Here is a 24673-nt window from a genome sequence, read left to right as displayed (position 1 = left end):
CCAAGGACATCCAGCTGGCGCGCCGCATCCGCGGGGAGCGGGCGTAATTCCCCAAGGCTGTTCCCTCCGGACTTTGAAAAAGGCTCTTTTCAGAGCCCCCTACTTTGTCAAAAACTGTTGTAACACTTTCTTTCCGATTGCTCCCTTGGTGAAAGTAAGTTTCTCTTTTTCAAGAATACTCTGAAACTGTATTAGATGGATCCGCCGGTTTTTATAACAAAGAATCGGCTTTGGATTCATAGTAATTCTGTGTAATGTGTAACATTCCGTTACTTAGTCTTTCAAACTGCAGCTGTTTGATGAGGGCACAGAATGGCTTGTAGGTATTAAAGATCAAAAGGGATACTATTATTGAGGAGATTTCCCTCTTTACATGCAGCCTTTTATATCCTTTTGGGGTTGAAAGAAAAGAGCAACGTTTACGATTTCCATCCTCAGCAGAGTCAAAGTCTAGGTGAATCAAGTGAAATGCGTTATTTCTTTTTAATGGATCTCCAGCCCACTGGATCGGCCCCAGTAGACTAAAAAGTAAATACAAACATGATTCCTTGTGAGGTGGAGAAATTGGTCTTCATGCCATTACATTATATGTTATCGAAGTGTCAAGTTCAAAATAATAAGCTGTCTCATTGTGAATTATTCTGATATATAACCATCAGTAAGGGAACATCAGGAAGATGAACCTAGTTCAAAGCAATATAGGACGTTATCAAGATCAGCAATAGTTCAAGAAAGTGAAGGAAACTAGGACAGTCTCCCCACAATATTCCTCTTTGACATAAAATTGGGGGCTAAAGGCAGTTAAGCAGCAATGACACCGATGTGTCATTAGCACCAATGTGGGCCCTTCCCCTTTTCCGCCTTAAGACAGGATATAAATTCTATACTGGAGACTCTTAAAAGCCCAGAGAGGGACCAGAGGAAGTCGCAGACAAACCTTACTGTTAGCTTCCTCCCATATACCTACCTTGCCATGGTTTTCGGTCCTTCAAGGCCTAAAACTGCCTTCCCTTGTCCAGTCATTTCTCCACACATTCTTTGTTGAAGACGCTGTGTAAGCTGCAGTGCTAAGGTACCTCTTCCAAGGGTTCTTGCCTGGGTTTCTCCCATGTGTATGCGAAATAAACACGTTAATAAACTTCTCATTGTTTTTATCCTGCTAATCGGTGCTTTGTAAAACGGGCCCCAGCCAAGAACCAAGATGGATAGAGGAAAAACTCACCTCCTTTACAAAAGAATGAGGACTGGAATAAAACCAAAAGAGCAAATTTAGATCCAAAAAGTGTTATTATTCTACAGCACAATTACAACCTTTAGATGATCTTTTCTAATGACATAATTTTCATCTCCAACCGACAAAAATCACTGAAATTATCAACATCCTACAAGTTATCTAAATTCATAGATTTTTCACAGATACTGAACCCTAATAAGCAGTCTAACAGAAGAACATACCCTTGAAATAAATTAAAAAAAAAAAAAAAAAAAAAAACACTGGCAGGCCTTTTAAACTACGCTCATATGAGACAATGTAAAGAAATACAGTCTATCCCTTTACCTTAATTAGATATTTGGATATTTCTTAATAGGTTTCAGATCTGTTCTGGTCTGTGACCAGAGTCTTTCCCTTGTCCTCAGTGACCTCATGCCTGATGATGAATGTGCCTTCTCATTTGCGCTTTCCACCTCCCTGCTTACCAAGGATTTACCATGACACTGAGGGACTAGTGTTGAATTTCCCAGGCCTAAAGAAGTAGAAAGGACCAGCAGGTCTGTGACACCCTGTTTATCTCCAAGTCAGAGCCACATGACATCACGTGTTTAGCTTGTTTCACAAATGTGAAATTGTGATTCAAAAAATATAAAATAAACATGTGACACAGAGAGTACTTAAATCATCAATGACTGAAAAGGGTAAAATGCTCTGAAAGGTTCAAAGAATATTTAAGAAATTAGGGTATTTATAAACAACTCAACACAGAAATATTGGAATAGGATTATTGAATGAGGTTAAAACAAAATTAATAATGTCCAAGAAGCCATAAATCTTTGGAGTTGGAGCTGTTCCACCAGACAGAAAATATTTACAGCTCTACCAAATAAACCCCTGCTGAATTTGATACATTCAATCAATAGTAAATAGTGAGATGATCAAAGTCCATGGTCCTGCAATTCTTGTGTAGTCTTTCACCTTTTATGATACTAAACATCATGGCCCATCCTTTTGTTCCCTATTTCCAAGCCTCAGATAAAGTGTCACATACTGTGAATCCTTCCTGGAAAGAAATAAAAACATAGGACCTGCAAGATAAATTTCTATGAAACTGCATGATGTGACTCCTTGACTTTGTACTCATTAATCAAATACATAGTAGACACTGTAACCTTTTATTGTTTCTAGACTCCAAACTGATTCACCTGATTTTCTTATCTGTCTCTCTTGGTCTTGGGTTCCAGAAACAGTAAACCATTCTCGGGCTTTCGTTTTCATGAGATGCTTTTACATTTCCACAGTGATTACTTTGCATCTTAAAAAAAAAAAAAAAAAAAAAAAAAAAAAAAGATACCAGATTCTACATTCTCTTGTACAGAAGCTTAAGCTCTTCTGAACTATAATTGCATTAGCAAACGTTTTTGGATGTTCTCTCTCTCAAAAAAGTATACTTTTGGAAAAAAAAAATATTAGCATAGAACTTCAGGAAGTCTTCATCAGCCCGCCCTTAAAGAATTCTAAGGTTGACAATTTTTCGAGTTACCCCTCTTTTCTTGCTTTGATGGGTAATGTTTTCTTTGGCAAGCCTGTGTTCGCGCCCTAACATGATTTTATTTTTTTTTATTTTTTTACAATGCTTCATTTGAGTTTGGGGCCAGTCTCTGGGCAACTGTATTTCTTAGAAACATAGATGGCCCTTGAACAAGGTTAGGGGTGCTGACCCCTTGCATAGTTGAAAATCTGGATAAAACTTTTGATTCCCCAGAACTTAACGACTAACAGCCTACAGCTGACCAGTAGCCTTACGGACAACATGAACAGTTGATAACCGCATACTTTGTATATTGTAGTAGATACTGTATTCTTATAATAAGGTAAGCTAGAGAAAAGAAAAATGCTATTAAGAAAATAGTATTTGCAAGTACATGGATGGAACTGGAGGGCATTATGCTCAACGAAATTAGTCGGAGAAAGACAGGTCTCATACAACTTCGCGCATCTGAGGAGTTTAAGATACAAAACAGATGAGCATAAGGGAAAGGAAGCAAAAATAATATAAAAACAGGGAAGAGGACAAAATATAAGAAACTCTTAAATATACAGAACAAACAGAAGATTGCTGGAGGGGTTGTGGAGGGGGGATGGGCTACATGGGTAAAGGGCATCAAGGAAGACACTTGTTGGAATGAGCACTGGGTGTTGTACAGAGGGGCTGAATCACCGGAATGTACTGAAATCATTGTTGCACTGTATGCTAACTAACTTGGATGTAAATTTCAAAATAAAATAAAATAAAATTAAATAAATAAATAAATAAATAAATAAAATTATACCTATAAAAAAAGAAAGAAAATCATAAGGAAGCGATAATACTTTCGCAGTGCTTTATTGTGTTTACTGAAAAACAGTGTGCCTCTAAGTGGATCCATGCAGTTCAAACCCCTGTTATTCAAGAGTCAACCTTACATTGAATTTCCACCATATTTCAAAGCGCAGGATGGCAAGGTTGGGTGAAAAATCAAGAAGCAGAGAGGGGCAAGGAAGAATCCTGGAGCAGCGCTGCCTATAGAAAATAATGCAAGCCACATTCGTTATCTTAAATTTTCCACTAACCACATTTTAAAAAGTGGAGGGGCGCCTGGGTGGCTCAGTCGGTTGAGCGGCCGACTTCGGCTCAGGTCATGATCTCGCGGTCCGTGAGTTCGAGCCCCGCGTCGGGCTCTGTGCTGCCAGCTCAGAGCCTGGAGCCTGTTTCAGATTCTGTGTCTCCCTCTCTCTCTGCCCCTCCCCCGTTCATGCTCTGTCTCTCTCTGTCTCAAAAATAAATAAATGTTAAAAAAAATTTTTTTAAATAAAAAAAAATAAAAAGTGGAAGATGCAATCATTTTAATAATATATTCTATGTAATCCTAAATCTCCAGATATATTTGTTTCAATCAATGTAAAAACATGAATAACGCAATATTTCGATTCCTTTTTTCATCCTAAATCCTCTAAACTGGGTGTATATTTCATTCAATCTGCTACTAAATTTTGATTGGAAATAACTTGATTTGCATTTCAACACCATAAACTTTACTGTTGGCAAATTGAGTTCACATGTCCACGTTGTTCAAACATACGCCAAATTTTCCAATAACTGAACAGAGTAATAGCTCTTCAATTTAAATGATTTAATATTAAAAATTCAGTCCCTCACAGCATTAGACACATTCCGAATGCTCAAAAGACGGTCCAGAGCACTTTATCAGACAATGCTTTCTTAAAAGGAATTGTGTTTGGGGTGTGAAGGTGGTGATGGAAGCTGGTGGTTAAATGGGAAAGTATATAAATTTAAATGTAACCATGTAAGGGTAGCACTGACCTCGAAAAGCAAAGATTTGCCCATACATAGATATAGAGGTCATTAGGAAGAAAAAAAAAACAAAACCAAAAACAAAACCTGAACATAAATCCAGATTACAAAATACCAGATTGAGGGATTTAAGAATATGGAGGGGCGACTGGGTGGCTCAGTCAGTTCAGAAACTGACTTCGGCTCAGATCATGATCGCAGGGTCCGTGAGTTCCAGCCCCGCTTGGACTCTGTGCTGACAGCTCGGAGCTTAGAGCCTGCTTGGGATTCTGTCTCCCCCTCGCTCTGCCCACCCCTGCTCATGATCTGTGTCTCTCTGTCTTTCAAAAGTAAAAAAAAAAAAAAAAGTTAAAAAAAATTAAGAATATCGAGAAGGAAGGCAAGCCCTGGGGCGGGAAGACAGAATTTTCTCAGGCCAAGTGGCCGTCCCTGTGTCTCACACTGGACCTGACATTTACCCTTTGGCTGCCAAACCATCTTTGTGATTAACATTTCCATCCTGCGGAGGAAGAACCTACAGTGAAAATGAGAGAACACAAGCCACAAAGCAGGACGTGGGCCTCAGAAGGTGAAGTGCAGGGAGTGCAGGCCGCAAGCAAGGGGACAGGCCTCCCCGTGAAAAGCCCCCACCCGTCACACTCGTGTTCGTGTCAGGCTGCGGACTGCAGTTCTTTTCTCGCTCCCTAAGACCATCCTCCCAACGTCACTACTTGACCTCGATGTAAAGTGGACAAAACTGCTTGAATGGGAGGACAGAAGGGAAACACTCCAATACATTTCAGACATGAGACTAGAATTCACACCAATGCCGAATTTCGACTGCGACTTGCCCGAGGTGTGTAAGGGTCCTCACAGTTCAGCCCGGAGAAGCAGGTGTTAGCTTGACAGCTGCCATTACTTAGGTCCCTTGATTGGCCTGAGACGTTTCCTTACAGGCCCTTAAACAGAGCCTTCTTGCGTCTCCCCGGCTACGCGCGGCCTCGCGCACTTGTGGGCGGGGATAAACTCGCTGCCCCGCCCCAGGCCCCGCCCCCGACCCCTCCGGCCCTGTTCTCAATAAGGTCCGCCACAGGGTTATAAATGAGGATTTCGTCGCTCTGTAACCTAACTTCGCTGCTCTGTTTTACTGACTGGAGGTCATGTCTGGTCGCGGCAAAGGCGGGAAGGGCCTGGGCAAGGGGGGCGCGAAGCGCCACCGCAAGGTGCTGCGCGACAACATCCAGGGCATCACGAAGCCCGCCATCCGGCGGCTGGCCCGGCGCGGCGGCGTCAAGCGCATCTCCGGCCTCATCTACGAGGAGACCCGCGGGGTGCTCAAGGTGTTCCTGGAGAACGTGATCCGGGACGCCGTCACCTACACGGAGCACGCCAAGCGCAAGACGGTCACGGCCATGGACGTGGTGTACGCGCTCAAGCGCCAGGGCCGCACCCTCTACGGCTTCGGGGGCTAAGACTTTGCGTACGAGAAGTGAATTCTTTGCCAACCCTAAAGGCCCTTTTCAGGGCCACCTATCCATGCACTAGAAGGAGCTAGCGACGCTGTTTATTTCCTTTTCGTGGGAACTGAGGTTACTGCATGTATTTTGCGATCTGAGTTCCATGACTTCCATATAATTTAACCATGTTTACTCCTTGTCCGGGGGCATTAAACATCAAGGCAGCCTTTAAGGTTTATGTTCACGGACCTTGTCTATGGGTTTTCTATTTTTGAGACGTGCCCACACTTTAAGTTGCAATCCATTTATAGGCATGTCCCAAACATGAGATTGTACATTTTTCAAATCCAGTTGCTATCTGGAAATAAAGCTTGAATATGAACTGGAGGAAAAACCATTAGCCTACTCTGTTCAAGGAAAAGCAAAGTGAGAATGCCCAGCTACTATTTGGTAACTAGGGGGAAGGGTTTGATGTGAGAAGCTCAGACTGAGCTGTAGACTGCAGCCACCTATAAGCAAGCCTCCTAGGTGGCACGTGGGGACTTTTTCGCCCCTTTTCTCCCTCATATTTGGATTATGTAAAATGATTACCAATAAAATGTATTTAAGCCACAATGATTTGGGGGTTTGTCTTAACCTTGCCACGTCTATTCCCTGATATTCTATAATAAAAGCAGCAATGTTAAGTCCTCTCACAAACCCGCTGGTGCCTCCTTTAAAGCCAGAAAGGGAGCTACACAGACACCTAGCCCCGTGCTAGGGCTCAACCACCTGCAGTGTTTTCTGATGTGTCCATACTTACAGAGGAAAGGGGGAGGAGGTCTCCAAAATAATAACCAGGCAAATTGTCTTCTCTGTCTTCACTTCAAGAGAAAGTCACTGGCAGTAGCCTAATTAAAAGCACTTCAAGGTATTTGTAGCCTTTGTCTTTACCTCTAAGCATCAATTCCTGCCTCCAGGCAAATTGAACTAGAGTAATGAAGGGACAGGGGAAAGGAGGAAAACCGCTATGTTAGTGAACTTTCTTTGGGTTCTTAGCCTTGATTTTTCTTGATGGGTCCTGTGATGGCCTCGTAGGGTGTCTGCCAGGATTCCCCCTCCTAGTGCTCACCCTTGTGATCTAGCCCCCTTGGGTGTGGACATGACTTGTGACTTATTTCCAACCCACAGAGTACTACAAAGGTGACTGGATGTAATTTTTCTGTATATGATTATTGTTAACTGACGTGTATGTTGTGTAATATCTATCCTCCTTGACTTTAGCATGCTGGCTTTGACGGACCAAGTATCCATGGCAGCATGCACAAACGCCAAGAAACCCAGGGGCTCTTTAGAAAGTGAGGGAGGCCGAAAACCAAAAGCCTGCAACCATTCAAGCCAACAGCCAGCAAGAAAGAAAATGAATTCCTCAGCCCTACAAGCACAAAGAAACAAATTCAGTTAAGCAGTGAGTTGGAAGATGATATTTCCCCACGCAAGCATCCAAGAGACCTCTATCCGAGGTAAGATCTCAATAGCATCCTGATCTAGGACTCACCTAAACTCTGCCCACACCCACAGAAACTCACATTGTACATGTGTATTGTTTTAAGATAGTAAATTCAAATGAATTGTTGTGCAGCAACAGCTAACACAGTTAGCTAACACACGTAGCGTCTTCAATCAGTGTTCCATCTAAGATACCATAACATGAACTGAAACTGCAATCATTATCTAATGGAAGACATACATTTTAACAAGGAAAAAAAGGGGGGGGGGGAGGAGAACAAACCTATAATGGGAATATTCCCTTTGACAACTGTCTAACGCTTCACACGTATCTCCAACGTAAGTATACATAGGTCATGCTTTGCAGGCTTCCCTAATACCAAGCCTATAAACAATGACGTGCTCAACAGCAATACATCTAACTCATTTTACTTTCGGCAGCACAAAAACAAACCGTCTACTTTTCCATGATTAACACATGAAACCCACTGATTTTCATCCATATCTTCTGTGATCCCTGCACACCTAGATCTTTTCTTATTTTTGTTTCATTTTAGTTTTTCTCTGTCTAAATGAATACAGAACGATACACCAAAGGCAAGAAAAGAAAAACCACGTGAAAGTGGATCAAAATTAGAGTTTAGGAAAATGACTCAACATGCTGTGCAGTTGATTACATCAATAACATACAGGCAAAATAAAATGGATGATAAATTCATTTTAATGTACATTTGAAGAATTGTCGAAACGGTCTACAATAGATGCTATGATTAAATTCTGCAGTTCAATAATACCCATGCCTAATTAAGATCTATTATGGGATGAATGACATTCAGAGTTTGGTGTCCTGTGCAAAATAATTTCTCATTGCACGAGTTGGCCTTTGTGAAATACATATAATTATGTTGTTATAATGTGAAAATTGTAATGAAAACAAATAACCAAAGTACATGTACTTAAGTACAGACAACTGTAAGTTACAGCCACCCAGTGTGAAATTATTGTAAAGTCTAATGATTGAACAATGAACCAAGTAAAAATTTAAAGAAACCACACAAAAACTATTCTTTCAGGGCTTTAGCCAAATCCTACTATACACATTTCACATAATCTATGTGGCTCTAGAGATTAACATAAGTTCCAGTAAACATCTCATACTATAACAGTTCTCACATCTTATGGAAACAGGTCTGTAAAAAGACAAAACATGCTTTTAAAGCCAGTTGAGGAACCTTGCTATTACAACTCTTTATGTGCAAAAGTGAGTGGCTCTGAAAAGAGCCTTTGGGGTTGGGTAAGAGGGCGCTTACTTGGCGAGTCTACTTGGAGCTGGTGTACTTGGTGACGGCCTTGGTGCCCTCGGACACGGCGTGCTTGGCCAGCTCCCCGGGCAGCAGCAGGCGCACGGCCGTCTGGATCTCCCGGGACGTGATGGTCGAGCGCTTGTTGTAATGAGCCAGGCGCGACGCCTCGCCCGCGATGCGCTCGAAGATGTCGTTCACGAACGAGTTCATGATGCCCATGGCCTTGGACGAGATGCCGGTGTCGGGGTGCACCTGCTTCAGCACCTTGTACACGTACACCGAGTAGCTCTCCTTGCGGCTGCGCTTGCGCTTCTTGCCGTCCTTCTTCTGCGCCTTGGTCACCGCCTTCTTCGAGCCCTTCTTCGGGGCCGGGGCGGACTTCGCTGGCTCAGGCATGATAAACAATACCAAAAGCAGAAAACTTGTGACCAACACGGAAAAGAGTGAGGGGGGGAAAAAATCCCGAGTATTTATATCACATATATGCAAATGAGGGTCCAAAAGTCTGAATTTTGATTGGACCAAAACTGACCAATAGATTAATAGCATGTAAAAGCAGCGTTGCAAACCTGCTTTTTTATTGGACTAAAAAACTAACTCTTCCAGAGAATCCAATAGGTTAATTTACAATGCCGCTTTATTGCTCAAAGTGCATTCACCAAAAATCAAACAAAAAAGAAAAAAGAAAACCTCTCAATAAAACCTTATTTTAAATTATGAAAGTAGAAATTTCGAACTGGCACGCGCAAACGAGGGAAGGAAATTGTATTATATAGCCCAGTACAGTCCTAACTACTGCTCCTTTGGGTTTGTCATAAATTATCCAGGATACCTCGGGTCTCTTCTGACAAGAATCATGATATGCTAGATTATTATCATTAAGATATGTTGCAAAAGACTTTCGATCACCGCCATCTTTTTCAAGTTTCAGCATTGCAAACGTTTTCCTCAATGCTCACCCCATTAGACCCCGACTGACATTTTAAATTCATTAAAACCAAACATCAGAGTCCACTCACCAGTTTGAGTCAAATACGGTATTAAAAAGAACGAGGGGCTCCAAAACATTGGAATTTTAACGTGCGAATCCTGAAATATAAAATTCCTTATGTGTTAACATTATGTCCTAGACCATACTAGAGCGAACTAGATATTTGCTGTAAATAAAATGAAGTGGAACTCATGAGATATTATACAGTGGGATTTTCAAATAGGACAGGAAATACCTTCCGGATGAAAACGAGATAACTATGCAGAAAATGGCGGATTTTTTAAAGAGAAATTCTCAAGTACTGTCTTGTTTCAAGAACACCGTACTTTGTATAGACAAACAGAAGAAAAATTCAACAAAATTATTTACGAGAATTATGGCGTTTGTCGGTCCTATTTGTTGTGTGCCAAGCATCACAAGGGAAACAAATAGCTTAGTGATTTTTTTTCTCCCAAGGGGGACGGGAACAAGTCGGTTAATTGAAATTAACCAATCAGAAACTAGCACGGAACAGATTAAACCAATGCTGAATCTCAGGGAGCACTTCCGGAATGGAGCTCCAGTTGACTCACCGGGATTGCCCACAACCCAATCAGAGTGATTCTGCCCCTGTATAAATGCAGGGGCGAGCTGTTACCCTGGTTTCCTGACTTTGCAGTTAGGTCATGGCTCGCACGAAGCAGACGGCGCGCAAGTCGACGGGCGGCAAGGCCCCGCGCAAGCAGCTGGCCACCAAGGCGGCCCGCAAGAGCGCGCCGGCCACCGGCGGCGTCAAGAAGCCGCACCGCTACCGGCCCGGCACGGTGGCCCTGCGCGAGATCCGCCGCTACCAGAAGTCCACCGAGCTGCTGATCCGCAAGCTGCCGTTCCAGCGGCTGGTGCGCGAGATCGCGCAGGACTTCAAGACCGACCTGCGCTTCCAGAGCTCGGCCGTGATGGCGCTGCAGGAGGCGTGCGAGGCCTACCTGGTGGGGCTCTTCGAGGACACCAACCTGTGCGCCATCCACGCCAAGCGCGTCACCATCATGCCCAAGGACATCCAGCTGGCGCGCCGCATCCGCGGGGAGCGGGCGTAAACTTGATTTCCGGATTCTGTGCCAACTTTGAACCCAAAGGCTCTTTTCAGAGCCAACCACTTTGATCTATAACAGATGCCGTGACACTTAAACAAGTAAGTTCCGTTGCTAACCGAGCTCAAACTTGTAGCAGGCCTGAAAGACATTTAGGGCTGTCTTAAATTAACCTCTCAAGCCTTTGGTCTCCTGAAGTTTTCCTAGTGTGTTTAGTTAACATGGTTTTACTTTCAAACCCCTATTTCTCCGTATGTTGCATAGGTCTGACTGGTTTCGTTCTGGCTCTAGGATTTATGGGTTTTATTCTAAACTTCGAGTATGGTCTCTTGCACCTTTTTGGTATCGTGACCGTTCCCTTGTCTCTTCATCCTACAGGCTCTTTTGACTTTTGCAACGTTACTTGGCGCTGTTCAAGGGGTGGCCCGTTGTGTCTTTGGGGGCCTGGGCTGAGCCTTCAAGGCTGCTGGTTATCTGTTTCTCCCAGGGTTCACCGTGTTGAACTTAGAGAATCCCAAGGCCCCAGAACCCTTGGTCGGCACTTAGCTGAGCAGAATTTTGGGACCCAACTCACTAGCAACGGCCAGACCTTTATGAAAGGTGATCAAAGATCTCCCCCTAAGCCTCTTAAGGGGAGCCAAGGCTTGGGTTATTAGCTGGAGCACAAAAAAGTAAGACGGTAGTGTTTCCTGAGAACTTGCCGTCTATCCTTCCCGGTATATCTACCAGACTAAACAACCAAGAGCGGTTTGGGTGGGTCTCAGAAAGTACCTCTAGAAATGAACGCAGGAATGAGGATCCTTTCAACTGACGCTTTTTTTTTTTTTTTTTAAGGTTTTAAGGAATTTCGACACCTAAATTGGGGCTCGAATTTACAACGAAAAAATCGAGTTGCATGGTCTATTGACTGAGCCTTTAACTGCCATTCAAAAAGGCACTTTGGGTTTTCCTAAATTCTCTATCTTACTCTCGATTTAAATCTTATGAGACTACCTCATATTTATCAGTAAAACATGACAATCCTTTGGAAGCTGGAGAGTTTTCTTAAATTATTCTGTTCAATGCCTATAAGAAAATGGTTTGATGCTATTATTAAACAGATGTTCCTTTTCCATGAAAATAACAGGTTCCTCAATTTCTAAACCGGTAACTGAATAGAAGGGAAATCAGGAATTCTGTTCTAAAACCATTCAGGGAGTTATTTGGAAATGTAGAAGGATGTTTACTAATTGGGATACACACACTACTTGGAAGGATTTCATCTCTCATGTATTTAAACGCTTCGGCAAATTTGAGTTTGAGATAGGAAAAGGTATCCTTAACTGTAGAATTGAGAAGCTTCTATCAAAAAAACCCAAAAACTTTTAATGGACTGTTTCACCTCAAGGGTCACTAAGGAAGGGGACTACTGGGGTGGTATACTTAACATTGACAAAGCTATACATAAAGTGCACAGACAAGGCAGCCATCGTAAAAAGTCCTAGAGGTTTTATAGAAGAAATTTTTGTTCTTGCAACTCTTTCAGACATTGAGACTTGGGGATTTGGGAATAGGGAACTCTGGATCCATATGGAAAAGCACTTAGCTATCCATAACTAAAATGACTGGACTGTTTTATATGTGTAATGTTGGATCAAGGCATTCATATTAGAGTGTGGTTTCCTACTTCCTTTGAAATTCTAGCACAGTGAGTTTTTTAATCTGTGTTCTGTCTCACCGGATGTTGGTCATCAGGATATGAGGACCCAGTGGGCACAGAAAACATCTTTTTATGTCATTAAATCCACCAGAATATGTAGAATAGTCCTTCGCCTGAACAAACCCTCAGAAAAATTTTTAGTTAAATTGGAATTTAAAAAAATTATTGCACAAACAGATTACTGTTTACTACAGTCCTGACTATAGAAATAAAACATTAGGGGCACGTGGGTGGCTCAGTCGGTTAACCGAAGTCGGTGTCCAACTTCGGCTCCAGTCATGATCGCTCGGTCCATGAGTTCAAAGCCCCACATTACGCTGCGTGCCAACAGCTCAGAGCCTGGAGTCTGCTTTGGATTCTGTGTCTCCCTCTCTGCCCCTCCCCTGCTCGCACTCTGTCTCTCTCAAAAACAAATAAACATTTTTTTTTTAAATGGTAGAGTTTGTGTAATTTTCATATACAATTTTCCTAAGTAGAAATAAATTTATTGAGTGGTTACAATGGGCCAGAAGTCAGGTATAAGGTTCCACAATGTAAGAAAAAATAGTAGTACTTGATATCAAATTGCTTTTAATGAATTTTTATTTTATTGGAGAAAGATCACAAATTATGACTCAGGTCACATTTCATATGTACCTACTGGTAATTAAGTCGTATATACATTTCGGGTTTATCCGGCTGCCTGAAACTACATCACTTTTTTTCACTGTATAATCTCCGAATGACCAGGAACTTTCTCTTATGGAAATGAGAGCTAAAATCAAGACAATTCAGAAATTTTATTTCATTTTGCATACACTTCCTACCGCAACTGGCAGCAGAGGGATATTGATTTTTTATATCTGGAGATTTTTTTGCCATGAAAGTATTATAAATATTTTTGGTTTTCTTTTTGTAGTAACCCCAACACCTTCGGCAGCATAGCACGAGTCAGAAAGTAAGGGACGTAATACCTAAGTCAAGCCATGGGGAAGAGGGGCATAAAAGGGGCAGAGAGATTTATTACTCTTGGCTTCCTTCATTGAAAGACAGAAAATAAAATTACTGATTCTGATTAATATCTGGGGATAATCCCACCTTTTGGACAGGATTAAAAACTCAGTCAATTAAAATGAGATATCGCCTCACACTTGGCAGAATGGCTAAAATTAAAAACACCAGAATCAACAGGTGCTGGCTAGAATGTAGAGAAAAAGGATCCCTCACGCACTGCTGGTGGGAATGCAGGTTAGTGCAGCCACTGTGGAAAACAGTATGGAGGCTCCTCAAAAGGTTAAAAATAGAACTCCCTTAAGGCCCAATAATCACATTACTGGGTATTTATCCAAAAGATTTTTTAAAAAACACTAATTCAAAGGGGTATATGCATTCCTTTGTTTATTGCAGCATTATTTACAATAGCCAAACTATGAGAGCAGCCCAGGTGTCCATGGATAGATGAATGAATAAAGTAGATGTGGTATATAGACAATGGAATATTATTCAGCCATAAAAACAGAAGGAAATCTTGCCATTTGGCAACAACTTGGATGGAGCTAGAGAGTATAATGCTAAGCGAAATAAGTCAGAGAAAGACAAATACCATATGATGTCACTCACATGTGGAATTTAAGAAACAAAACATGAACAAAAGGGAAAAAAGAAAGAAAGACCAACCAAGAAGCAGACTCTTTAACTATAGAGAACCAACTGGTGGTTACCAGAGGCGGGGGGTAATGGGTTAAACAGAGAATGAGGATTAAAAAGAACACTTATGGGGGGAAAAAAACAACAACAAAAAACCTTAGTCAATTAAAAACACAAACCTTAGAGTAGTGGAAAACCATGACTGAGGCCCTAAGGTGTAGTTTAATGAGAGAAAAGACTAGAAGCGTTATAAATTTGCCATTGATAATAATGGCACCCAATTGTTAAATGTCATCAAAGCACGTTATCAGAGGCTATACATGTTAATTAGGGGAATTTATTCAAGGAGATGGAACTTGAAATGGAATTGGGAAAACTCTCCTAGGCAGAGAGGAGAGAATGGCAGGGGAAGAAAGTTGTTTAAAAAAAGAAAAAGAAAAACAAAAGAGCAAATGAGAAGGCACTGAAAAGAAAATTTGAGTTGTTATTAGTGCTAGTTAATGCAAGCAGAAAGTATTATTATGGAAAAAAATTTGACTGCAAAGTTCCCACCTGAACCTAAGGCAATGGGAAGCCAGTCACCCTATGCATAAGACAGATCACAGAATGACCAGAATTTCAGAGTTCGGGGCTGGATAAACTAGAATTAGGACCCTGGGTAGGAAACAATAGAATCATCCCAAGCCAGAGAAGATACAGAGAGCATGTGAGAAAGGCGGAAAGATCACTTACCGAGACTCTAAATAAACATCAACCTGATTTAGTGACTGAGTGACAGGAACAATTGGGGCCTCAATACAATGACAGGAATTCAGGGTGCTGCCTCCCGTTATAAGAAGTCAGGCAATTACTAAGCAGAAGGAGAAAGTGGTTACTTCAGACTGGTCCTGAAAATTGTATTTATATTGATTGATTGATTGATTGGTTGGTTGTGTGCTTCTGAGAGAACTACTCACAGGGGCTCCTGTCTGATGGTTGCCATCTGTAAGTGTCAATGTCTCAGGTTTTTCTAAACCTGGGCTTTTGCAACAATAACGGACAGACCATCTTGGTTCACCAAGAGAGCATCAGAAACCCAAGCATGAGCATTTCAAGAGACCCTCAAGGGAGACCGTCCCAGGGACGTGGTCAGTGATGAAACACGGTGACTGGGAATGAGCTTCCTGTTCCCTCGTCCTCTGGGTGCAGAACACTAAGACAGAGGTGGTCTTCCTTACCCAGGACGTTAGCTGTAACAAAAATTGGGGGAGATGGAAAAAGATTTAAATAAGTTCTGATGCCTGTGAAAACCCTGTCCTGTTCCAGGGAAAGGAATCCGAATCCGAATATACGGAAACCATAGAAAAACTAGGACCTTGATTAAATCATACTTAGCTGTGTCTGAGGCATTCCAAAGGGCTTGTGAAGTAGTTAAGTCACAACGGGCCTGAAACAGAATTACAATAACTCTACTACCTTCTGGACAAGGCGGAAAATGAAACCAAGAACTCCACTCCCTTTGTAGCTGATATAATACATGGGGCACACTACGAACTAGAAACAAAGAAACTTGTACTTGAGACCCAGGTCCACTGTTCAGTGACAAGCCAATTCTGGGCAGATCATCCTTCCAAGCCACAATTTTCTTTTTCTTTTCTTTCTTTTTCTTAATTTATTCTTCAGAGAGAGAGAGAGAGAGAGAGAGAGAGAATCACAAGCAGGCTCCGCACTGTCAGCACGGAGCCCAGCCCAGGACTCGACCTAACCTGAGCTGAAACAACAGCTGAACACTTAACCAACTGAGCCACCCAGGCACCCTCAAGCCACAATTTTTTTTTTAGCTGTGAAACCAGCATTTTAAATAGACTTAATGCAAGAGCCTCATAGGGAGGTGGTGACAGAGAGTCCTGTAAACTGTAAGGAACTGCAGAGACACTCCGTAGTAATTTTGACCACTCACTGAATGCCCCGTGCTGGCCTCATTCTCTGATCCCACCTGGCTCTGCATCAGAAGTGAGCTCTCTCATCCCGCATACGAGAAAGCGCACGGGTCTCCTGCCACTTCTCTTTTCCGATCCATACAACCTCTTGTCTTCAAAAAGATTCTTTTGAGTCAATATGTCACATTCCCCCACTTATCCAGATCTCATCCTCAAACAAGTCACTGTCATAAAGAGTCTGGGGGGCTCTTTCGGGAAAGAAGAAATTATGAGCTGCAGCTGTGATTCGGAAAAGTTGAACCCCTGCTTAGAACAGCTAGGAAGAGGGGTGCCTGGGTGGCTCAGTCGGTTGAGCATCCAACTTCGGCTCAGGTCATGATCTCGCAGTCCTTGAGTTCCAAGCCCTGCGCTGGGCTCTGTGCTAACAGCTCATTGTCTGGACCCTGCTTCGGATTCTGTGTCTCCCTCTCTCTCTGCCCCTCCCCCACTCGCGCTGTTTCTCTCTTTCAAAAAGTAAATAAACATTAAAAAAAAAAAAAAAAAAAAAGAACAGCTAGAAAGATACTCTCGGATACATCCCCCAGGCCTGTTTTAACAAAGTTTGAAAATAATAAATGTTAATAAGCTATTAAGCCGTAAGCGTAGGGGAGGAAGGCTGCAAATCAAGAAACAAAGCCAAAAGGGACTTGAACCTTGAGTAATCTGTGCCCGCTGGAGATGTGATCATCAGTATCTGAGTTCTTTCCTGCTATGGACTCTACGGACAGTCTGAGGAAATCTAGACACCTTCTCCATACTTAAAGCATACTGGATAGGAAAGCGACATTCAAATGCAGTTATCAAAGTGTATTTCTTTTAAGGATGTGTATGCAATGATGTGTTTCATCAGGGACACATCAAATAACAAGGGGCACCAGGTGTAATGATGAATGTCAGTGTCAAGAGCTCAGAGTGCAAACTTCATTTCAAAATACCTTCAGTACTTGAAACTGATAAGAAAACACCTGTGGTTGTCATTACTGGAAAAGCCACAGGCACTAGCAAAATGCATTGTGATTAGTTGCCTACACACATAATTGAGGGAAATGACAAACTGCATGTACTCCTTGAGAAAATAAAGATGTTTCCCCATCCACCTTTACAGCCCCATAATGATCAGATTTTTGCCAAGATTTCCCAGTAAAATTAAGTGGACTTCCTTGAAATTAAATAAATAGATAGATAGATAGATAGATAGATAAATAAATAAATAAATAAAACCTACCTCGGCCCTGGTGGAAGATCAACCCATGTAGAATCCAAATATTTTGCTCTGGTCACCGCAACTCCAACTCCGGGAACTTTCTAACAAACCACGCAGACTCCCAGAGATTTTTCTTTTATTGCGTTTCACCCTTTCTATTCTTTCATTATTCGGCATAAATATTCAAACCAACCATGCCTCCCTGGGACCTCTCAGGAATCCAGGGGAAGGAAATCTGGCAGAGAGGATGAATAGCAAACCACCAGAGAAGACTTTTACACTTTTTAACGTTCCTTAGCCTCGGGGTGCTAAATAATTATTCACCTTTATAGGAGAATAGCGTGAATAGTGCCCCAAAGGAGGCCTCAAACTAACCAAGGGGGGGGGGGGGGGAAGAAGTTTTTTTGCTTCTTTTCAACATAAAAAAGGCTTTTTTTTTTTTGGTTTTTTTTTTTTTAATGTTTTATTTTATTTTTGAGACAGAGAGAGACAGAGCATGAGCGGGGGAGGGTTAGAGAGGGAGGGAGAGACAGAATCGGAAGCAGGCTCCAGGCTCTGAGCTGTCAGCACAGAGCCTGACGCGGGGCTCAAACTCACAGACGGTGAGATCATGACCTGAGCCGAAGTCGGAAGCTCAACCGACTGAGCCACCCAGGCGCCCCAACATATACAAGTTTTAATGTCAACCTCTAACTGGCGCAGTATTTTTCTACCACTGGGGGCCCAGCAAGTCAAGAGTACCTTCTGATTGGCTAACTCAGAACAACATCTGCAAACCAATGGGAAAGAAACATTAGGAAACATCCAGTGACTATAATAGCCCCGTCTTCAGACCGGCTTTTTACACAACAGCCCCTTCTCTAAACACGTGTGGGCGCGGGAAACTGGGCGGCAAGGCTCGCGCCAAGGCCAAGACGCGCTCGTCGCGGGCCGGGCTGCAGTTCCCGGTGGGGCGCGTGCACCGCCTGCTCCGCAAGGGCAACTACGCCGAGCGGGTCGGGGCCGGCGCGCCGGTGTACCTGGCGGCCGTGCTGGAGTACCTGACGGCCGAGATCCTGGAGCTGGCGGGCAACGCGGCCCGCGACAACAAGAAGACGCGCATCATCCCGCGCCACCTGCAGCTGGCCATCCGCAACGACGAGGAGCTCAACAAGCTGCTGGGCCGCGTCACCATCGCGCAGGGCGGCGTCCAGCCCAACATCCAGGCCGTGCTGCTGCCCAAGAAGACCGAGAGCCACCACAAAGCTAAGGGCAAGTGAGGAGTTTAACCACTCACGGTCCCTGCCCCAAACAGTCAAAGCTTCTTCTCAGAGCCACCAAACTTCTCGAGAACTGTAGCCCCTAGTGACACGAGCTTACAGATTAGAATTGCAAGGAGAGGCGGCAGGTCCCTCTAGAGCCACTTAACTCGAAAGCAGCGGACCAATCACATGCTCCGGCGGGAGTATTTGAACAAGAGGGGAGGAAGGAAACCAAAGGCTGACGACGGTTGAGTGTTAAGACGAAACAGAAAAGACGAAACAGAAAAAAGTACCTCACAGATAGATACCAGTTAAGCTCTTCCGCTTGAAATAGTTGGGTGGCTCTGAAAAGAGCCTTTGAAAACTCGGAGGCAGGACATACCTCTACAACCTTCACTTCTTCTTAGGCGCAGCTTTCTTTGCCTTCGTCGCCTTAGGTTTGGCAGCTTTGGGCTTGGCCGCCTTGGGCTTCGGGGCCTTGGCCTTGGCGGGGCTCTTGGCCGCCTTCTTGGGTTTGGCCGCTTTCACCTTCTTCGGGCTCTTGGCCACTTTCTTGGCCGCAGCCGCCGCCGCCGCGGGCTTCTTCGCCTTCTTCGGGGTCTTCTTGGCGCTCTTCTTGGGGGTGCCGGCCCCCGCGGCCTTCTTGGCTTTCTTGGCCGCCCCGGCAGCCTTCTTGGGCTTGGCCGCGCCCGCCTTCTTGGCTTTGGGCTTGGCCTCCCCGGACGCCGCCTTCTTGTTGAGCTTGAACGAGCCCGAGGCGCCGGTGCCCTTGGTCTGCACCAGGGTGCCCTTGCTCACCAGGCTCTTGAGGCCCAGCTTGATGCGGCTGTTGTTCTTCTCCACGTCGTAGCCGGCGGCCGCCAGCGCCTTCTTGAGCGCAGCCAGGGACACGCCGCTGCGCTCCTTGGAGGCGGCCACGGCCTTGGTGATGAGCTCGGACACCGGCGGCCCGGACGCCTTGCGCTTCCCGGCGGCAGCGCCGCTCTTCTTCGCCTTCTTCTTCACAGGTGCCTTCTCTGCGGGTGCGGGCGCCACAGGAGCGACTGGCGCGGTCTCCGACATCCTTCCGCGTTGCCAACTGAGACAAAAAGTAAACTCAAACTGTCAGGGCGGCGCGTCTCGGAGGCCGGCGGCGGGGGGTTTATATAGCGAGTGGCTGAGTGATGATTGGTTGCCTGCGCCGTGCGCCGCGCCGCTCAGAAGGGCTCCTCCGCTCTGCAGTGTGACTGTGTTTCTTTCCCCTTAAAAAAGAAGAAAAACGTAAGAAATCTGGGCATGAAATAATTAGAGATTTGGGGGAAACGGATCCGAGAGTGTTCAGGCTTCATCCCTGCCTTATTTGCTATCCCTAGTTTCAAAACCAGTACCCTGAAACTTTCCTGATTCCCCCAACTCTCTTTAAAACTTCGGTCAAACTGAGACAACTTTCAGATTTTCCTTAAAAATACTATTTCTCTCTGTTCCCATTGCACGTCTGTCTTCCAAGACATGGATCTGCACATTCTTTTCTTTGCAAATTTATATAAATAAGCTCATTTTTATTCGAATATACAAGGAAAAACGCTTTTTTCTCGGGAGCAGTAGCACAACTCTCCCGCAGTTGTTTGCACTAAGCCCTGGGAATTGGCAAAGGGATAGAAAATTCTACGTACAAGATGGATAACTATTTTTTTTAATAGAATCTTTTTTAAGTCTTTGAGTGACCAGTGTGTAAACTGGATTTTGATCCCCGTATTTGGGGGATTTAAACATTTCAGGAAGGATGGGGGGCGAGGTGGCTCCATGGGTTTTCCAGATAAACAGTTCTTAATAGCAGCTTTCCTGAAATACTGTATAATAGGTTTTTCAGACCTAGGATCGGCATTATACATCAACTGCAAAGAGGAAAAGAGAATCATGAAACAATGGAATGGTGGGTCTACATCGTATGAGTTGAAGAGTAGAAAGCTAGGTGTTTATATCCCATCTGTCTCCTTGAAACTAAATTACTTAATGACAGACAGCCTAAGATTTTTTAACTCCAATATTTAGCATAGAATTTTGTACATGTTTCCTGTATTTCAGAATGAAATTTAAAGTGCAAATGTTATTTGACTCTTTTTCAACATTGCAAGTAGGGACACAAGATTAGAAAGAAAAAAATGTCATTGAAATCACTTTCTGGACTTTCATAATTCTCCCTGGGCTTTTGACTAACAGACTATGAACTACGCTGTGACAACCTAACTTACTTGGCTACCTATGCCCACCAAAAGAGTTGAACAAACATTTCACGGCAGGTATGACCCACTTTATTATTCCATCTCTTGTAGTTTGCAACACAACAGAGCTAATGAAATTGGGTAAATATTGGATAATGAAACACAAATTTAATATTATCAACCAAATAATCAGATAATGAAATTAAACTACATGCTTGTGAAAATAAATAAGTATTTTGGTGTTACGTTTCTTCTAACAAATATCCTTCTTTCCAAAAATGTAGTTATTCCAGCTTCCATCCAATGATGACTTAAGAATTTTCTCACATAAATCCAAAATAGGATAATCAGCTTTAAAGATGTCATCTCTCCACACTTAACTAATTTCATAAAAGTCACTTGGCTTATTTTTAATTAGTCAGGTATTGGCTGGCACTGACTGAATACAAGTCTATGGGACTTGAACCCATGTTATATACCAAATACAAATACTGTGTATAAAGAGGTAAACTTACAGGATTGGATATGCAGCATTTAGTTCTCCCTCGGCAGGCATTTTAGGAGTGTCTAGAAGGGACTGTTTGTCGTCCTCTATAGCGTCATTGGCAATAGCAGTGGCCCCAAACATTTTACAGGCCCTTTTCAGACCGGAGCCTACTAGCTAATATTATCTAGACCTAAAGATAGAATTTAAGTTGAGATTTTTAAAAGTTTACCATTTGGGTCATCATGGTAGTCAAAACATCAGTTGCTGAATAATCAGTGGAATTGTCCCCTAGGTTGCAAAGACTCAATTTCAGATAGGTGAAAAGTGGGGGCCTGGGTGGCTCAGTCGGTTGAGCATCCAGCTTCGGCTCAGGTCATGATCTCACGGTTTGTGAGTTTGAGCCCCGCTTCGAGCTCTGTGCTGACAGCTCTGAGCGTGGAGCCTGCTTTGGATTCTGTGTCTCCCTCTCTCTTTCTGCCCCTCCACCACTCATGCTCTCTCTCTGTCTCTGAAAAATGAATACACCTTAAAAAGAAAATAGGTGAAAAGTTCCTACAGTAGATGTCACCACTGCATTCTTGTACAACTCTTACTGGTTCCCACATAAGGGAGAGGACATCAGGGCTATTTCCTTAATTGTAGGTAACATCTGCCCTTCCTAGAGAAGCAATAGTTGAGACTTGATTTCACCTGAAAAGTTCTTCCCCAAATGTTTAGACAAGGATGGGGTTTGGCTGTTCTAGTTACTTCTACTGTCTGAGACCCAGGTACTTATCCTCTCTGTAACTGTAGCATGGACGAGGATCTAGAAAGCTGGCTCACCCCCAGGTATTATACACTTGAAACGTCCCCCCTTTTATTTTCGTAGCCCACACAAAAAAAGTTGTGTTTATTACTTTTGAAGCCCAAATCTGTATATATGTTAAAACAATTGATTTTTCCGTTAGACCAAGACCTGAACCGTTTATTTTATACATGTAAAAATAACTGAGAGGAACTCCAGTTAGATGGGTGATGGGTAGCTCACTTATGAATTCTTGTTCTCCCCATTTTGGTGTTAACCTCCCTCTCCTCATAGTAAACCACTGTGAGAGGTCTAGATAGTGCTCAGCAGGTCAGCCCACAGCAGCTATGCTTAAATGTTCCAAAATTCAGTGAATTTCAAAGTTCAAGGAGAAAAGGGACTATGTTGAATAAATACCAAACGAGTGATTTAAAAACAAAGGCTATATAGCAGATAGAGCATTGTGTTAGAACCAGATGTGTTCAGAAGGACCACAAGAAATCACATCTATTTTAATTTCCTATCACGATGATCTCATCCGAGGACACTCTCCCACTTGAAACTCCTCTCCAAGGTGAACCATATCTCATTGTATTTCCTCAGAAGCGCACTACAATGTCAAAGTTCCAATTTCCTTCTTATATGTTCTTCTCTATCTAGATCTGGTATACCCAGAAGGTGCCTACGCTCTATCACACTTTGAAAATATTCCAACCCCCACTTCCTGCAGTAAGCCTCATTTTCAAATACCCTTCCCAGTCTGGACTAGAAGTTCCTCAGAAGAAGTTCACTGTCACAGCACAACCCAAGAGAACTTACATGCAATGATGAAAACGTTCTGTATCTGTACTGTCACACAGACAGCCACTACCTACATACGCTATTGAGCAGTTAAATGTGGCTGGAGTGACCAAAGAGATCTTGAATTTGATTGAATTTTAATTAATGGAAATTTAAATGAGCACTTGTGGCTAATGGCCAACATTGGGAAGCCCAGCTTTAAAACCACTCTTCTCAAACCTGAATAAGCGTACCATCCACTTGAAGATCCTTTTAAAAATGCCCTAGCAATTCAGGAGACTTGGCGTGGGGCCTGAAAGTCTGTGTGTCTTAAGCTCCCAGGTGATGTTCATGTTGCTGAGATACAGCTGGTCCACCCATTGCTGCCAGGCAGAAACTAGTATTCTGAGCTGTCTGACTCCTCACCGTTTCCTTTTCTCTTCCCTCTCCTAAGCTTTCAGTTCTTTGAAAGAACGTGTAGGATGGTCTTTGCAGACCTGGTATTTATACACCGATCTTGGCATGTAAGTTCTTGAACAAAGAAATTAGTGATTCTTCTTTGGTGCCTGGGACATCACTGTGTGTTAAGTCTGCAGGTAGCAGTAACTGAGCTATATTTCAAATAGTGTCTGACTAAGGGAAATGAATAATCTTCTGACTGCCTATATCGTAAGTACCAGCAGAGAAGGAATTTTTTTTTAATTACCTTTTATAGTACGTAGAAGTCAGGTTCTTAATGTGAATGTATGGAAGATGCGTAACTGTTGGAGTTTGTCTATTAAGCATATCAGTGCGTCATCTGTGTGACGCCTTAATTCACTAACCTTAACTCTTTGGACGAGTTTCAGAGTTTCTTAGCGTTATTTTTATTAATCCTGTTAATTGGCAAACTTTTACTCAGCATGATGTATCTGCAATGTTTTACTGACATAGATCTGTGGTAGGTGGCAAGATCCTAAGACCAGAATTAGAAGACCTCAGTTCTATCCGGTAAAATACCACTTAGGAGAACAGGGTTAGCTCTCCAAGCCTGGGATTCTTCATCTTTACAATGCAAATAGTGCTTTATAAATCTGGAATCAGAATAGAAATTCAATTCACATTTGCTCCCCTTCCTAGAGTTCCTTATCAAGAATGCTGAAAATCAGGTAAACGTATATGTTCTGCCAGAGGGGAATGATTGTTTCATGATCCACCAAATTTAAATAAATGCTGCTAAAATTGTAAGAAGTCATTATTTTACTTTTAAAAGAAACTTCGCATCTAAAAGCTAATTTTAATTGTTTACAAGTTGTAATTTACAACTACAAATTACAATTACAAATTACAATTACAAATTACAAATTGTAATTTACAAATTACAATTACAAATAACAATGCCTCGCTTTCATAGGCACCTGTAGGGTCACCGCCTCCTTTGTATAAATGGTACAAGGTTACAAGACTTCTCCAATGCCGATTGTCTGAGACCCCCCCCCCCCCCCCCCCCCCCCCCCGCAGGCACAGGACTAGCCACACGAAGCGACAGCTCTGACCCGCGCGAGGAAACGGACGCCAGACCAGCCCACCCCCCACTCCCGGCGCCCCGCCCCCTCGCTCCGCGCCCCGCCCCCTCAGCCGCGGCCCGCAAGGCGGAAGTGGGAAGAGGCGGGGCACAGACTCGTTCCCGCCCGCGCCGTTCCGGTTTCCTAAAAGGTCCGCGACCGTGGTATATAAAGGGCTGCAGCCGCCGGTAAGGTACCACACTGTGCGACGACTCGCTACTGCAGTTATGTCAGGTCGCGGCAAGGGCGGGAAGGGCCTAGGCAAGGGGGGCGCCAAGCGCCACCGCAAGGT

The 24673-nt window shown here is 43.4% G+C and overlaps 4 protein-coding genes across 4 annotated transcripts in view; 2 read left to right on the top strand and 2 right to left on the bottom strand.

Moving 5' to 3' along the window:
- Nucleotides 1-9207, bottom strand: part of LOC125939366 (histone H2B type 1-C/E/F/G/I) — a 131566-nt gene extending 122359 nt beyond the window's left edge. The window contains exon 1 of the mRNA XM_049654804.1: nucleotides 8803-9207. Within this exon, the coding sequence (XP_049510761.1) occupies nucleotides 8812-9192 (381 nt within the window). The 5' untranslated portion in view covers nucleotides 9193-9207 and the 3' untranslated portion in view covers nucleotides 8803-8811. The remainder of the gene's footprint in view (nucleotides 1-8802) is intronic.
- LOC125908491 (uncharacterized) overlaps nucleotides 5673-24673 on the top strand; it is a 19711-nt gene continuing 710 nt past the window's right edge. Inside the window, exons 1-6 of the mRNA XM_049611334.1 lie at nucleotides 5673-6014; nucleotides 8811-8926; nucleotides 9083-9262; nucleotides 10450-10781; nucleotides 11601-11614; nucleotides 24607-24671. Of these exons, the coding sequence (XP_049467291.1) occupies nucleotides 5708-6014; nucleotides 8811-8926; nucleotides 9083-9262; nucleotides 10450-10781; nucleotides 11601-11614; nucleotides 24607-24671 (1014 nt within the window). The 5' untranslated portion in view covers nucleotides 5673-5707. The remainder of the gene's footprint in view (nucleotides 6015-8810; nucleotides 8927-9082; nucleotides 9263-10449; nucleotides 10782-11600; nucleotides 11615-24606; nucleotides 24672-24673) is intronic.
- Nucleotides 14381-18705, top strand: LOC125939488 (histone H2A type 1-E-like). The gene is made up of 2 exons (XM_049654944.1): nucleotides 14381-14397; nucleotides 18177-18705. The coding sequence occupies exons 1-2, from the start codon at nucleotides 14381-14383 to the stop codon at nucleotides 18601-18603; spliced, it is 444 nt and encodes a 147-aa protein (XP_049510901.1). The 3' UTR covers nucleotides 18604-18705.
- Nucleotides 18964-19664, bottom strand: LOC125939353 (histone H1.3). Its single transcript, XM_049654782.1, has one exon. It carries the CDS (start codon nucleotides 19645-19647, stop codon nucleotides 18979-18981), a length of 669 nt encoding a protein of 222 aa, XP_049510739.1. The 5' UTR covers nucleotides 19648-19664; the 3' UTR covers nucleotides 18964-18978.

Source organism: Panthera uncia (genome assembly GCF_023721935.1).
Source record: "Panthera uncia isolate 11264 chromosome B2 unlocalized genomic scaffold, Puncia_PCG_1.0 HiC_scaffold_25, whole genome shotgun sequence".
Taxonomy (NCBI): Eukaryota; Metazoa; Chordata; class Mammalia; order Carnivora; family Felidae; genus Panthera; species Panthera uncia.
This window is presented reverse-complemented; position numbering and strand designations above follow the sequence as displayed.

What these genes read in the sequence shown, in the direction of transcription:
- LOC125939353 (XM_049654782.1), bottom strand. Translation starts at nt 19,647, where the DNA reads ATGTCGGAGACCGCGCCAGTCGCTCCTGTGGCGCCCGCACCCGCAGAG.